Source organism: Camarhynchus parvulus, chromosome 3 (assembly GCF_901933205.1).
Source record: "Camarhynchus parvulus chromosome 3, STF_HiC, whole genome shotgun sequence".
Classification (NCBI taxonomy): domain Eukaryota; kingdom Metazoa; phylum Chordata; class Aves; order Passeriformes; family Thraupidae; genus Camarhynchus; species Camarhynchus parvulus.
The window spans coordinates 39,872,725-39,888,463 of record NC_044573.1 but is presented as its reverse complement, the minus strand read 5'-3'; the positions used below and the strand labels follow the sequence as shown (position 1 = coordinate 39,888,463).

The following is a 15,739-nucleotide window of genomic DNA, read 5'->3' as shown; positions in this document are numbered from 1 at the left end:
GAAATTGAGAGATGCCTGGACAGAAAAACTTTCTGTTCCAAATGCCACCAAGACCAAATGGAGCTTTTCCTCTCAATTTAACACAGCAATAGCTGCCACACTGCACACACCACAATATTCTTTCAGCGATGGTGGCAACAACAGCTTTCTAGTGCTTCAAGAAAGGCAAAGGAGACAGCAGGAGCACAGCTGCCTTGTACTTCCTACTTACTGCAGCTAGGCAGCAACTTCAGCTGTGACTACTGATGTCACGACCAGGCTGGTAAAATAAAAAAATATATAAATACTGTACAGTGCAGGAACTTATTGGGACGGTGATGAAATAATAATTTTGGACATGAATGATTCATATTATGCTAAAATTTAATGTGACAGTTTATGATTTAAGCATGGGACATCAAGTCTACCACATGGTCCTTTTTGTCCACTGTGAGGTCTCTTGCACCACCTCCTTTGTTACAGGTATTGGTCTCCATCCAAGAGACTAAACAGCAAACCAGCCAGCTTTAATTCGGTAGAGTTTCTATTGTCTAACAAACTATATTCTCTCCTACATATACTTTATGTCAGTTATGCAGCCAAGAGCTTAAAAAAGACACATAACATAAGCTGTTGTACCTTTTACACTACAAATTTTATCATGTTGCTGATGCAGAATCAGAACTTCAGAATCTGCTTGAGCTAAGCAATTTCAGGAAAAATGAGAATACCAGGCAAGCTTAAGGTAATATTAATGACTTCAAGATGTGACTGTAACATCTGAATTAGAATGATTTCAAACATGCGAGCAGAGAAATTTGCTGCCTCTGATCCCTGTTTGGTTTAAAGACTGTTTGACAGGAAATGGTTAATCCCATTTTAAGGCTAAAATTTTTCAGTGATTACCTGGGAGACAGTGGTGTTATGGTGATTCATTAATGCTCGTGCAGTTCTTCAAAAGCATGGGAACAGCCTTTCTAGTCCATGCAAGGTGCAAATTAAACAGAATCTGAACAGTGAATCAACAGCACTTGACAGAGGTTTGCATTCCTAGGAGCACACAGGTGAGCCAGTTGAATTCCCAGTCCCGCAAGCACCCTCTCTGTGCCAGTATGATCCAGACACACACTCACAGAACCAGCCTGGAAACTCAGTGAAATGGCAGAAGTTTCTTTTTACAGGGTAAATCCTTCACTTGTCACTCCCACTGAGCTTTGGATAACTCACTTGGCAACATTAGCATTAAAAAGCCCTTCAAGTCCTAGACAATCTGGTGTGGAAGTGTAGTGTGGAAGTGTAGCATAATGAGGACAGAAACTTTTCCTCAGCATCTGCATTCTGAAAACAAAATTGGGGCCCCTTAATTCTAGTCTTCCTATTTCCCTCCCGATCTTGGATTCATGTGCACTAGTTCTGTGTGTTACTTTACTCTTCTCAAAGGAGCACTATGAGGGTTCATGCTGCTAATATGCCCCAAATGCAAATAGTTTCACTTTGAAAAACTGTGTTTCAGTCTTAGCATCATTAATTGTATTCTGCTGTTTCAGGAGGGATACAGAGATGAAATGATAACTGAAAGGGACAGAGAAGTTCAAGCATCCAGAAATGTGAGAAAGAAAAATAATAAGGAACTGAATTAATTTGTACTATGGCACTTTAATAGTTTTTTTTCCTCCAAGGGAGAAGTATAGTCAATGTACTGTGCAGCTCAGGTAAAATCTGTTAATGTGTGCACTGCCAAAGATTTTTCTTGGGGGAAAAAAAAGAGTCATTTTAAGCTAGCTTTGGTGTCGTAAGCATTCTTCTGAGCATGGTTTGGTTATACAGTACTTAATAACATGTGGTTTTAATGTAGCTAGTATTTTAACTGAAAATAAATCACTCCTTTGTTGGACCTCTGTCCTCGTTTTTCTAGAATGACATGTGGTTTAAATGTCTAAAAGGAAAAGTGATATAAATTCCATCACATAAGGTCTCTGGTATAGAACCAGCAGAGTTGTAAATTATTTTCAATAGTTGAATTATCATAAAAATATGCCAAGAAGAGAAGTTCTCCAAAGCTGTCCACCACTTGTTCCTAAACAGCCTGATGCACTAAAGGCCTCCTATTCGTGGATGATCTAATATGCTTTAAAATCAACAGTCACCAAATTTATTGGAATATAAAATTCACATTTGAAGTCTTATTTTGTATTATATAACCATGGAAACATTTTAAACCTGTTGGATATTACTGTGCTTCAGTATACACAAAATAAAACCACGAGGAAGATCTCTTATCAAGTTAAGCATCTGAAAGTGTAGAAAGTCAAAATATTATTTCCAGTTCTGTTGACCATTAAATTGTTAATTCAGAGGAGCTAAGTTCCTTCAAATAAAAACGAGATCATTGAAGAGAAAAGAAATTATAGTATTTTCTATAAATTTGTAAAATTACACCATCTGATTATCTGCCTCTGTGCCCTGGTTGCAATGCCCTAAAAATCTGTTGCATAACTTCCAGAAATTTTTCCAAAGATAAAGAATTCAAGACATTTAAGGGCTATACATTTATGCAAAATAACAGCTGAAAAAGGATGAAAAAATATTTCCTGACATGACTGAAGAAAGGCTGAAACATGAGTTCACATCAAAATATCAGACAAGAGATAGTTGTAGGGAAAACTTGCAGCTCCTAACATGCATAAATAAGTGATGGATGACATCCTAATCCATAGGGAGAAAAACCTTCAACATGACCATTGCTCATGACCATTGAGGAAAGAAAAATGTGGGATTTACTGTGCAAAGTCTCCTTTGACTGCACCCAGACAATTCTTGCTAGACTCCTCTGTGCACCTGTAGAAGTGCAGAAAATGCTGCACATGAAGGTCAAATTAATAGGATGAGTCTAGAATTATGTGGTTTGCCAGAATTTAGTTTACATAAATGAAGCAAACAATAAATAAATACATCTAAGGGGATGGGTAACAGTAAAGTCTCTCACACACAGATTCAACTTTGTTGTTTATCTAGGACAGGAATCATTCAGATCAGGATGGAACCTGATTATTTTGAAATTAAGACCAAGTATGAAAGGTGATAGGACTGACCCAGTACCTCTGTGCTGATTAATCAGCCCACAGCTTTTGACTTTTCAGCATTGCCCCTGACAAAAGCAGGCTAGAGTCTTACAAGGTGAGCAGTGTCCCTCTGGTAACAAACCTGAGAGCAGAGGGGACTCTGAGGCTGCAGGGTTGTGGAAGGATGACAAGCACTGTGTAATGCAGCAAAGTTTTTGGGGTTTTTTTAATCTGTTTTTGTTTAAATTTTTGGAACTTTCTAGTGGAAAAATAAGGGGATTGAAACTGTTATAAGTTTCTTACTAGAATTCCCACTATACTTTATTTTACTTCCTAACTAAAGTGTTAATAAGGAAGCCAGCAAGATCAAGCTGGACTCTGGGATATGACCTGCTGAAATGCAGCCTAATTTGGCTATAGTCATACAATGAGAAGAACTAATTTTGCAGATATGCATGTCCAGCTGTAATTTAGAATTGTGTCAAAGACGAACTCAGTGAGACTTTATCCTCTCAACTCCAGATAAATGGGCTTTTACATCCCACAGCCTTGTGGGGAATCATAAAAAAAATATCTCCTGGCATAGAAATTAGCATGAGTTTACCTTAAATCAGCTCACTGGGACTCTGTTAGCTGTCAAACTGGATTGGTACAAGGCTCATTGCATTTTAGCACCGCATGTTGGCCAATGTGTTGACTGTACCTCTGTGACTTAGCACCAGGACTGCAAAAGCAACCAGAGGTTTAATAAGATGAACACATCTTGAGGTGTACAACAGAAGACAAAAATGAGTGTATGGGACTGGACAGAAATGCGGAGGACTTAAGGGAGTACAGAGTTGTAGCTGTTTGGGCAGGTCTTTCTGAATTGCCCTAGTGACAATTCTGACTTCCAGGAGAGACCGGTGACCAGAAAGCACAAACAAAATAAAAAGTCTTCTTAATTCTGATCTAAGTTTCTCTGTGCAACAGGGAAAACTTTCACCTATGAAGTCCTGCCACTACATTGCTGCAGGACCTTCCTGAGATAGCACTGAAGTCAACAGGAAATTCTGGAAATAGAGTTAACCTCACAAACAGAACCAGCCTGACTTGGAACTAATCTCACTTTATGCTTTATTTCCAACAGGACACTCCGAGAACACTGAGCTTCAGGGAAAAAAACATGCACCAACTTCAACTCTGCTGGCTAATCCTTGAATAATATATCAAGCAGAGGGAAGTTTATTACTACAAAGTAGAAGTTTATCATTGTAACAATGACACAAGCTCCTCAAGGGTGTAAACACCATCTCTAAGGTGACATTCAGTACAATTGATTTACAGGCATGTTGGGGCTCTACAGGGAGTTCTAACCCAGATTGTCTCATGGAAAAGTAAACATCTTGCCAAAAGTATAGATAAATCTCTTGCAAAGATTTCAGTTTAGTTCATCCAGTGTTTTTGGTTTGCTATGCATCACAGTAGGAATAAAAATCCCTTTCTCAGTCCCAATACATGGAGCAAACTTTGCTTGCTTTGCAAGAGATTGTTGTGTTTGACACAACCTTGTTATTTATTTATGAAAAAAAAATACACTTCATCCTTTACTTACTTATTTTATTATAAATAGAATATTCTGTTGAACATATCAGAGATATTTTCTACTTTGTAAAAACTATATATGAAGTGGTTAAATTAATCATTTGAAGGTTTCCTTGAGAGCTTCCCACAGAGAGTCAGCTGTTCTTACACCAAAGAGAAATCTTTTCTAAAGTCACAGAGATGTGAACAACCAGACCTAGTGTAGACACACGTAATCCAAAGACCTTTCACTGCTTCCCTTTGCACCTCTATTTTGCCAGAATACCTATGTACACTTGTCCTTAAACTTAGAAACATGCAGTGCAACAAGCTGTTTCAAGTTCGCTGTTCACCTGAGCATTTACTGAATTCCTACAAATCAGAATTTGTTTCTGTTTCTGTGCTTCTTTCCCACTGCTGTACCTTTTTGGTAACTGGTAGTCATATGATAAAAGTCAAACAATCTTTATTTGCAGTTAATTTAGCACAAAAATTTTATTCAGAGCACAAGACACCACTTGGTTTATACGGAATAAACCACTCATGAAAATTAACCATTCTATTTGACCTAGGTCAATGTATATTGTAAAGAACTGATTGTGCCTAACAGCAAAGCAGATAAAAAGCTGTAGCCTCTAGCGATAGGAAACACGTAGCAAACCATACATGCTGAAAGTATTAGTTTTAAAGATGCAGGGATATTAGCCTCTTGGGTTGGAAAGGATGTCAGCACAGACATTTAGCCTGACACAACCATAAAATAATGACTTGCTGCTTCGTGACAAGAGCTGGCCAACTCTTTCACTATTTATTTTTATAGTTGCTTTCTGGATTCAAACAAAACAGCAGAGAAATCTTAGCCTAAACTCTCCTCTATTGGCATCTAACAGTCAGAGCCAGGCAGTGTGGGGTTTCTTTGTTGTTTTCTTTTTGCTTTTGCTTTTTCTTTTTTCCCCCTACATTTAGCAACCACACAGCCGTTTAGATATCTAAGCTCTAAGATAAAATAAGGAATGCTGTGCTGGATTCCTTCTTGGCACACTATTTCAGTTTGCTAACAGTTGCATTTGGAGAGATACAGTCTGATTAGAACTGAATCAAATACTTCAAGAAAAACTAAAGCAACAGCTTTCTGATTTTTTAGATGTCAAAGGCTACACTGGCTTTCTGCGAAGAGCAGAGATTTGATAGTTTGGAGAAGTCTATTTTGCTAATTCTTGCACTGAAATCTGAGAAGGTTTGCAAAGATTTGTGGTTCTTAGTCTTTGGTGCAGTATTATTGCTTCAACACTCTCCACTTCTTTTAGGACCTTCATTTTTATATGATGTCTGAAACTCAAACTGAAAATACAAGAGCAGAAATTAAAACTCCACAAAAACCCAGAAAAAAGATTACTTTCAAATCAAATTGTTGTATTGTATATTTGATTTGATGAAGACCAATTTTTTGTGCATAAGTATGCCCTTAACATGCCTTATTTCTGTGCAGTCTGGCTTCAGCAAATTCTGCTTGGAGAAATGTTATCAATAAAAACTGATTATTTTAAAAAGATATAAACTCTATCTCCAGAAAACTGTGGATACTATCCCCGTGTTACTTGTCTTGTGTTCTAAATACTACTAGATACATTGAAAAGAACAAAGAATGTTCCACAAAAATATTCCACAATATATTCATTTCCATTAAATACTAGAAAGTATAATCAGGAGCCAACTGCACTTGTTTTAAGCGATAACATAATTTGTAACTTCTATATGTAGATACCTTTTTTCACCATTTTGGATATTTTGTTTCTCACCACTTTTACTATAGTGGCTTGATGTGTAACATCTCAACACATAATATAAATGAAGACTCAAAACCAAAATGAGGTTGGGACTGACAGTATCTGCACCAGGATTGCCAGCATCGCAGTCTGGAAACTTGCAATCATTCTACAGATTAAACACAGTGTCTACAGTGAGAAAATACGTCTGAAAAAGGAGAAGACAGCTCCTAGCTGAAACTATTTTAAGACAAAAATCTGCCATATAATCAATCTTCCCCCTGTAAGGTTTATTTTCAATAATCCCAAAGTTAGTACCACTTCTCAATATATTCTTTTTTTAATATGTTTTTCGAAATAATGAAAAAACCTGCATTGTTCTTTTTTTTTTCCTCATTAAAGATGAGAAGAAAAAAGAAAAGGGAGAGGTGAAAAGGGACAGCTGAGGACACGTGAAAACCGTCTTGTTTTCAAGGTACAGACTGTCCAAGGTCTCACTCTGTTCAAGTTTATTTTTAAGATTGACACCTTGGTCCAGTCCCACTTTTACTCACCTCAGTTAGAAAAAGAATCATACGTACTCACTTCTTTTTTCTCTCTCCAAACGAAACATCTTGGGAGTGTGTTCCACCTCCCAAACACATCCCACAGGGCTGCCTTCCAGGCAGCAGGTGCAGGGCCAAGCCAAGGTCCCTGCCCACACTCCGAGCTAAGGGACATGCTCAGGCATGGCCCGCACACGTCAAGCTCACGCCCGCCTGGCTCACAGGCAAACCTGAGCTGGATGGCAGCCTCCATGGGAATCCTGGAAAAGGTGTGCACTCAGAAACCACATCCAGCATTTAAAACACAGTTCTCTCTTCTAGGCAAGAATAATGTCTCTCCAAAATTATGCTTGGATTCATTAATTATGGGACCAAGATTAACTTGTGGTCTCAAAACAACTACTGCCCAGCAATGCCTTCATTCTCTGCACAAAGGGAAAAATCCTATTAGTATGTTTATCCAAAGGCAGAAATTTCAATTTATTTAAGCATGCTTTTAATCCATTCATTAACTCATTGTAATCACAGTTTAAATGAGTGAAACTTTTCACTATTCCTGAAAGCCCTAATTTAAAGATAAAAATGCTGAGCATTTTCTTCTTTAAGGAAAGCAAATTGTAAAATACCTGTTTTATGAGAAATTTCACTCATATTTTGATGTGCTTTGGTTCTTTATGTGACTTGTGAGAATGAAGATATTACCTTTTGTTATATCTATAATAGCTCATAAAAAACAGCATCTTAAAACAATGAGGCTCTTCAAGATACCATAAATTAATTAAGTTAAACATGACCTACCTAGGGTTTTCAACCAAGAAAGGGGATCTACATTGCTACAGAATAACAACGACACTACTCCGTGTGATGGCTCTCCTTCGTGTACTCACAAAGCAGCAAGCCATTTTTGGGGCCACATCTGCAAATACTGAGTATGCACTCAGTGTTACACGGATTATATTCCAAGCCCCTCAGAAATTAAATATCACTGTGTAAAGCTCCTACATTGCCATTTTTAGAAAGGACCACTCCGAGATTTGTGCAAGTCCAGTTTAGCAGCTGCTTATACACCCAGGCTGCTGTTACATGATGGTAGTGAAGTAAGGAAACGTGATGCGAGCTGGCAGTGGAGATTTTATGGTGATTGGCAATTTGTATCAAAACTCCAGCCATTAGAGGAGTCTTATTTTAGTGAAGTACTGGTAGAGAAACCACAAAATCCAAGTACCCTAGCTGGGCCATTTTAAGAACTCTGTGTCAGGGTAGAGGCATGCTGGCAAGATACATATGAATTTGGTTTTTTTCATTGATCACAATGCCAGAATACCAAATATATTACTGAGCCACTTGCTTAATACATAAAGAATATTAGTCTCCAGGGCCCCAGTTATGGGCCAGGTATATTCACCTAAAAATAAACTGAGAAATTAAATTAGTATTCTTAATGCTATTTAGAAAACAAAAAGTTCAACAGAAAAAGAAAGTAAAAATAAAAAAGCTGAACAGCCTTAAACCTGTAGAAGAAGGCACCTCTGTGCATGCTGCCTGCTGGAAACAGTCCTTGGCCCATCTTTTCCCTGAGCCACATAGATACAGTCTTCAGGAGAGCACAGCTGGCCAGTGCCCAAAACACAACAGGGAGCATTTATCACCTTACCTGCCTGGAACTCATACTGTCTCCTTCCACTGCTTAATTAATTTCTGCAGACACAGTATCTGTTTCTTTCTGAGGAGTTTAAAAGCAATTATATTGCTTTTCCACTTCTTGTATGTTTTGTTCCTTTGGCTATGCTGGGCCAGATTTACTGTGAAGCATTTGTGTGTGCATGTGGTTGATCCCAATCACAGGTGATATTTTAACAGTCCTAACTGCTAAACAACACAAGTAGTATTTCTCAGCTGTCAACATACATTTATTTATTAGATTCGTAATCTCATTGCATAGTAAATGTCTGTATTGAGCAAGTGGCAAATCTCCAGAATTTTGGAATTAAGATTTTGTTTGGAAAACTCTCCAAAAATGTGAATTTTCATCTACAGTGTACACAGATTATTTGAGCTCTTAGAAACTCCAAAAATAGGCTGGAAACTTTATAAGATTTTAACTTCTTATAGCATTTCCAAGCTTAGCAATGGATTCCAGCAAAGGCTTAGAAAAAAAATCATAAAATTAATGCCTTCAGAAAAAAAAGCTAACAGAACAGTCTGTTTTAATGTTTTTTGTTAAAGGTGGGTTGTCTTTCAGAAATGAGAGGAAGGTTCAGGGCCCATTCATTTTCAGCTTTGTATAAACTGTTTTGATCTCTGCTGCAACCATCAGGGACTAGAACAGAAGTACGAGGCAAAAAATTGCTTAAATGCTGCCATTTTACTGTGATCTTTTAAGATCTAGGATCTAAAAATTATTTCCTTTGCAATGCTAAAGAATTGCCTGGGCTGATCACTCTTGCTGTGAATGGAACTTCAATTAGAAAGGGAACCAGCACACACAGAGCAAACTATCCCTTTGTGCTTTTTAGTATTTAAGTGTTCAAAACCAAATAGATGAGAAAAAAGTTGAGAACAGGTGCAAAAGAGAAAAAAGAGTCAATATAAATTTGCCTTTTGAAGGAAAAAGAAACAGAGAAAGCAGACATCAGTCTGGTAGTCATTCAAAATTCCTTATGGATGTAAAATGAAATCACAGTTCTGAATATCTAAACAAGAAATGATGGACTCAAAATTATTCCAAAAGGCTGTCAACATAAACTGTCAAAATCTTTAGATTGCTACTGAATAGACTGAACCAAACAAAGAGCTAGTCATCCTTAAATTAATTAAAATGGTACTTGGAAATATTTTGTTTTTAGAGAAGATTTTTGTGAGGTGAATAAGGACTATTTTTGGAAGATAGGAGGAGACAGACTTAAGATTGCCTTTTTGATCAGTGGTGGATGATTAACACAGCACAGGTTTAAAGTTGCAAAGTCTATACCAGGAATCACCTCTTTTCTCCCTTCAGAACATTCACATGAAAAATGCATGTTTCTTTCCCTTTTACCTGCAAGCTCAAAATATGTTCCAAAACCAATGCTTTAATGGGAAGCTAGGGTGGGTGTCTGTTTTTTCAGGGGTACAGACAAACACTTCCAAAAGGATCTGTTTTCATTCCTACATGGAATGAAAGTAAATTCTGAAACCTTGAAAGTTGCTCTCTAATGAAACATCACTTTTTGGTCAGCCCTACTAAAACAACCCTCTGCTTTTTGATCAAGCATTACCTGCAATAACAAATTTTACCACTCAAAAGCAACTGGCTCAAAAGGTCTTAATCAGAGCACTTCCTTGGCTCTATCTGAATGTTTGATATGAGTATCAGAACTAGCCCTAGCAATGCTTAAACTGAAACAGCAGCTAGGCCAATGAGTCATCTTCTTCTTTAAAACTTGTTTTTACAGCTTGAAATATTTCTGATGATCACAGGCATAAGCAGGAATAAAGACACTGGTCATTTCAAAATTTAAGACTGCTTTACTGAATAAGAAATACCATGAAAATGTAAAATTAAAAGAGTACTCGTCTCTTGCTGATACTAAGTGCATTATTGGCAAATATCTGTCTATTACCAATCAAAGGAAAAAACACTTGATTGAAGAGACATGATCTGTACCTGCTATCAGAAATATTTAAGGTGCCTAAAGTGTCTAATTCCAATTCTACAATTCTACTGTATGCATTAATAAATAAACAGCAAATGAGTACTTCTCCAAAGTGCAGCTATTGACTGCAGAAAAATTTGACAGCATCAATGACGAAACCTCCAGTAAAGCAATTCTCATCTTAATGAAGAAAATTTCTTGCAGACTACTTTTTCAATATGATATAAAAAACAAGAAAAACACTCAAAACTAATTTCCATAAAGCTCTAATGTATAAAATGAACAAATACCAAGTGCACAATAATTGTCTCTGTCGTTCATGAGTGTAACAAAAGCTTTGGCTCAGGTAGCTCCATTATGTTAACCTTGCCCACCACAGTAAATAGATCCATCACGCAGTACAATGGTTTACTATGAAAGGTCTGAAGAATGAGGATACTGTTTCATCCAGGCAGAAGATGAGACAGAATGTCTCTTTGAAGCAGTCTTGATGCTTCAGAGGTTTGCAGGAGCTAATGGAGAGAGATGATGTAGAAAATTACCTCCTACAGGCTGAATTGGTGTGGTCCCTGGGGTTGTCTTTCTCCCACCCCCTACCTCCACTCCCTGCCACTCTCTTTAGGACAGAGGAAAAGTAAATCTTTATGACCATGGCTATTCTTACATTTTAGAAAGATCACTGTGTTGGGAATCACCTTACACTTCAGTAAGGAACTGCATTGTCTAGCACCAAGCTGCTCTAAAAGATTTAACTGCCCAAATATTTTGTTGGGCTGCATGTCACTGAAATTGTCTAAACAGAGATCAGAGCTAAAGGAGTGGATTATACAGGCAGGAATGGCCTGCGAGGGCTTTACGCATATGCATTTTTTTGTTTTCACTTTTTCTGACTCAACCCACCCTACCACCATCACCCTCATGTGATTGCAGTTAGGAAATACAAGACTTAATTTGACCATCTCAAACTCAAAATGCCAAATTTTACTAGACAAGAAATCTTGCAAGATAGCAATTGCAAGAGTTCCTCTGAACCTGCCAGTGATATGGTCTTTCTGAACAAGGACCTGGTCAAGCAATTTCCTTAACAGTGACTTACTGAAAAATAAATGGCTTAGGAGTCACAGTTTTGATGAAGTCTCAAGATTCATTTCTCTTTAGATAGAATATTGTGATAGAAATAACAGGATTTATTTCAACCCACTTGCTCTTAGAAAACTCTCCAAGTCCAGCACTCCTGGTTTTCAATTCACAGACATTTCAAACACTCTCTTAGGGTCTATTATTTTTCATTATGGTCAAGGGAAGCCAATTTTCTCACCTTTGCAGTTGCCTCGGTAGGCTATTTCCAGCTGAGGGTCTTTGCATTTTGCTCGTTGAAACTCACACCGGGACAGAAAAGTTCTTCCATCAGATGCACAGAGTGATTTCTGAGGAGAACCTGCACAGTCCAGGCTGCATTCTCTGTCTTTGTCTTGGTCCACTCTCAAAAACTAGGGAAAAAAAAGAAATTAATGCTGTAGGAATGCTATTCCCATGTGAAAACTGCTCTGTGGTCCTCTTCCCCAGCAAAGACATACAAATCACCCAAAACTGAAAAGAAACTCCTGCCTTTTTGTGTATTCAGATCCTAGCTGATTCATTGTATCTGGGGTTTTTCCACTGCTGCTGTGAAATGGCAGTGACTGCAACATTCCCAAAACACACACCAAATCCAGTATCACAATTAGGGAGTCTCTGAATCTCTTTCAACCATTGTGAACCTCAAAACAGTAACTTGGAGTTTTTGGAGTGAAAATCATGATTGCCGAAACATTCTTTACAACAAAAATGAGACAGGAATGAATGCTTGTCTGTTTTATTAGATATGTATTAATTATTCCACAATGACAAGCCGAAAAGTCTGTTCTAAGACACAAGTAGGATTTTTAACATAAATATTCTCATTGTGGATTTCAATGCATCTCTTTCTAGTTTTAACACAAAGTACACTGAACCCGACCTAATTGTTCATCCCTCCAATGCCACGACCGGAAGGCTGATGAGTTTGGCATCATCCTTGGCACTGTGAAAAGAAGGAGCTTCTCACCCTGAAACATGCTGCCAAAAAAAACCCTAATCAGATCTGATGCCACTACATGCCAGCCAAAAACAAAGACGGATAAAAACAAAGGTATTACTTTATATTCTGAGCTCTTGAAAAGCTGGGACAAGGGAGAAGATGAACTCAGTAAGTGCTCAGATGAATTTCTCTTTTTCTGCTTCTTCTGAACAAGCACAGAATTAAGCAAAGCATACAGCTACCAGGAGGTAATCAGTGTCCTAAGCATCATGAGGTGCCCAAGAAAAGATCTGCACCCAGCTAAAGTCCTGTTTTCATTGATGCTACTTCATCATTACAAACCTCAGGTAGAGAAAATTTTGAACTTCAAATGAGAAGCTGAAATTATGAGGAGGAAAATTTCAAGGGAAAAAAAAAAAGAAAGCAAAAAAAGAAAAAAGAGTAGCATCTGGGATTAAAAATTAAAAAAAAAATTGCTATATATAGATCCCCTATATTTTATTACACATAAGAAATATATAAAGAGAGTTATAAATCTTCATAATCTTCCTCTTAAAACTGTGGTCTATTTCCATTTCCTATCATTTAATGTGAGGAAATACAGATGTCTTTCTGGAGAGTCTGCATGAAAATGGAGAGATTATCTCAAAGGTATCACTTTAAAATAATAGTCATATGGTTGGACTTTTACCAGAATTTTTATATTTTAGTGGCATACTAAGATAAAAAGGAAAGCTTCCTTTTCCCAACATTTTTGAGCAATTTTTCACTTTTAGGAATAATTAACTTCAGAAGCAAATTACTCACAAATTACACACAAACCCCAAATCTTTCTCCAAGGAATCTAGCCACAGAGTTCCAGAAGTGGAGGACAGATGTTCCTTGCTCCCCGTGTCAGTGTTATTTTGCAGCTCCTTGCCAACAGAAATTAATAATTAGGTGAGCTGAGTGGGAAGGGAGAAAAACTGAAATAATCTCCCTTTACCTGCACAATGAGTAACAGCAAAGACAGGCATCCATGGCTCTGAACAACCTCCAAACCATGTTGGTCTTCAGGACTTGCCTGGGTGCCCTGATGTGCTGCAAAGTAGGAGCCCCGTGAGGTTGTCCTAGCTTCCCTTTCTTGCCTGGGAGGCATCTGCAGGACTCTGAGATTAGGCCTACCTAGGACTTTGAAAAGGACTTCTCAATGAAAAATGGACCCCATGGGGCCCCTGGAAAACAAAAACAGATCCAGTCCTCTGCTTTGCCTCCAACTTCCCCTGTGGATTTGGTGATGGCAAGCCAGGTGATCTCCCTCTTTCTATTTTGCAAAGTAAGGAATACAGCCTTTCAGTGTGTGGAAGACTACCCCTCTGTAATGGCTAGGCACTTTGCCACCCTTAACTTATCCTCAGCAACATTCCTGTTGAGCAGAGAATTGGTTTTCAAAAGGACAGGAAGGCTTTGTGACTCACAGAAAATCATGCAGCAGATCAGGGGACTGAACCCAGGCACCAAAAGAAAATCACACACAGCAGGAGTCTAGCCCCTGTACCATTTCTTCCCCAGAGTTTCCTCATTTGTTCTGTTTTGAACTGTTGCAGGAGTTAAGATGGGTATGTCTGACAGTAACACTGTGGACAGAAAATCCCCTTAAATTGTCTGAGGAACAAAATCCACTCCCTTGAGAGCATGATAGTTCACAGATAAAGCGTATTTTAAAGGGCATTTATCCAAAGAGTTTTATTTAAGTATTTTATTATTTCAAAGCCTTAGAGGAGATTAGGGCAAATTAAGGGCTCAAGGATATCCGAGCAACCTGGAAAAGCAGAGGATGAAGACAAAACCACTTGAATAGCTTATTGGTTAGCCAAACCTCACTGGAGAATTTAGGTTGTACATTTAAACAATTTCCACCAACCTAGTGTAACTGAGGGATTTAAGAGCAGGAAGGACAAAAAGGCAAGCAATTTTAAGGAAAGATGGCATGCAAAAGAGACTAGCAAATGTACTTGGAAAAAAAATAGAGAAAGTATGTGATTGACATTTGGAAAATACTTCACTGTCATCTTTACTACAGCAGTGTAAGATGGTACAAGTCAAAATCAGTATTGCTTGCTCACATAGTCAAAGGAATTGATGAACACATCAAAAACTAATGCTGAAACAAGAAAGGGCTATGGAATTTCTCATAAGAAAAGAAAAACAAGCACAGTCAGTGACAGAGAAGCTGGGATCAGACTGATGCACATCTTAGAGCTCTACTTTCCTGTGAAAAGAGTACTTTTGATTAAGATAGGACAGTTTAGAGAGACAGAAAAATGGTTCAATACGGACCAGAAAGTGACTCACTCTCAGTACTGATTCATCTATTTCTGCCTTTGAATTCACTTAACAAATGTGTTATTGTACAAACACGTGATTCACTGAAAGACAAGCTTAAAGCAGCATTTCTGTTGAATGCTGGTAATGATTGAAATTAGGCCAACAACAGCCCACCAACCTGAGATGGAATTATTTTGAACAACCAGCATAAAGTGGACAATTATGGTTAAACCCTATTAAAAACAAAACACTTTTAACTGAGAGGTGTTCTTGCCCTAATGTCACAGAAACCAGTCTAGTCATGTTTCAAAAAATTGGTGTCAACTAAAAATTATTCCACAGATTCCAGACTCAGCTGGAATTGCTGTAACTTATCTTCTCTTTTGCATTTTAGTATCATTCATTTCACCTTTCCAAAGCACTATATTTGACAAGACCCAGCTTCCAAAGCACTTAATATTCTGTACTAGGCACTGCTTTAAATTCTTATGTAGTATTTCTGAGAAGAAAGAATGATAACGGGGCTATAGCAGAAAAATGTTTGATTTTAGGTTTACCTCATGAATAAAAGCTAATCACTAAAGTCACTAGATATACCCACTTGACAGGTATAAGCATTTCTGAAATACTATTTACTGTCATATATTTCTGGCATTATGGAATTCCAGTGCTTTCCTTCACTGTCTCACACTTCAAAGAATCTTAATACTGGATGAAATGTATCACTGATGGTCCCAGTGATCTTTCATCTCTCTGTTACTGAAGTTCAGAGTATGAAGCAGTAGACACATGAAACCTCGCTTAAACTGGAGGAAAACATTTC

General features: G+C 37.8%; 1 protein-coding gene across 2 annotated transcripts in view; it reads right to left on the bottom strand.

Moving 5' to 3' along the window:
• Positions 1–15,739, bottom strand: part of SMOC2 (SPARC related modular calcium binding 2) — a 138,617-nt gene that overhangs the window by 81,904 nt on the left and 40,974 nt on the right. For both annotated transcript variants that reach the window (XM_030945597.1, XM_030945596.1), the window contains exon 2: positions 11,869–12,040. In XM_030945597.1, the coding sequence (XP_030801457.1) occupies positions 11,869–12,040 (172 nt within the window). The remainder of the gene's footprint in view (positions 1–11,868; positions 12,041–15,739) is intronic.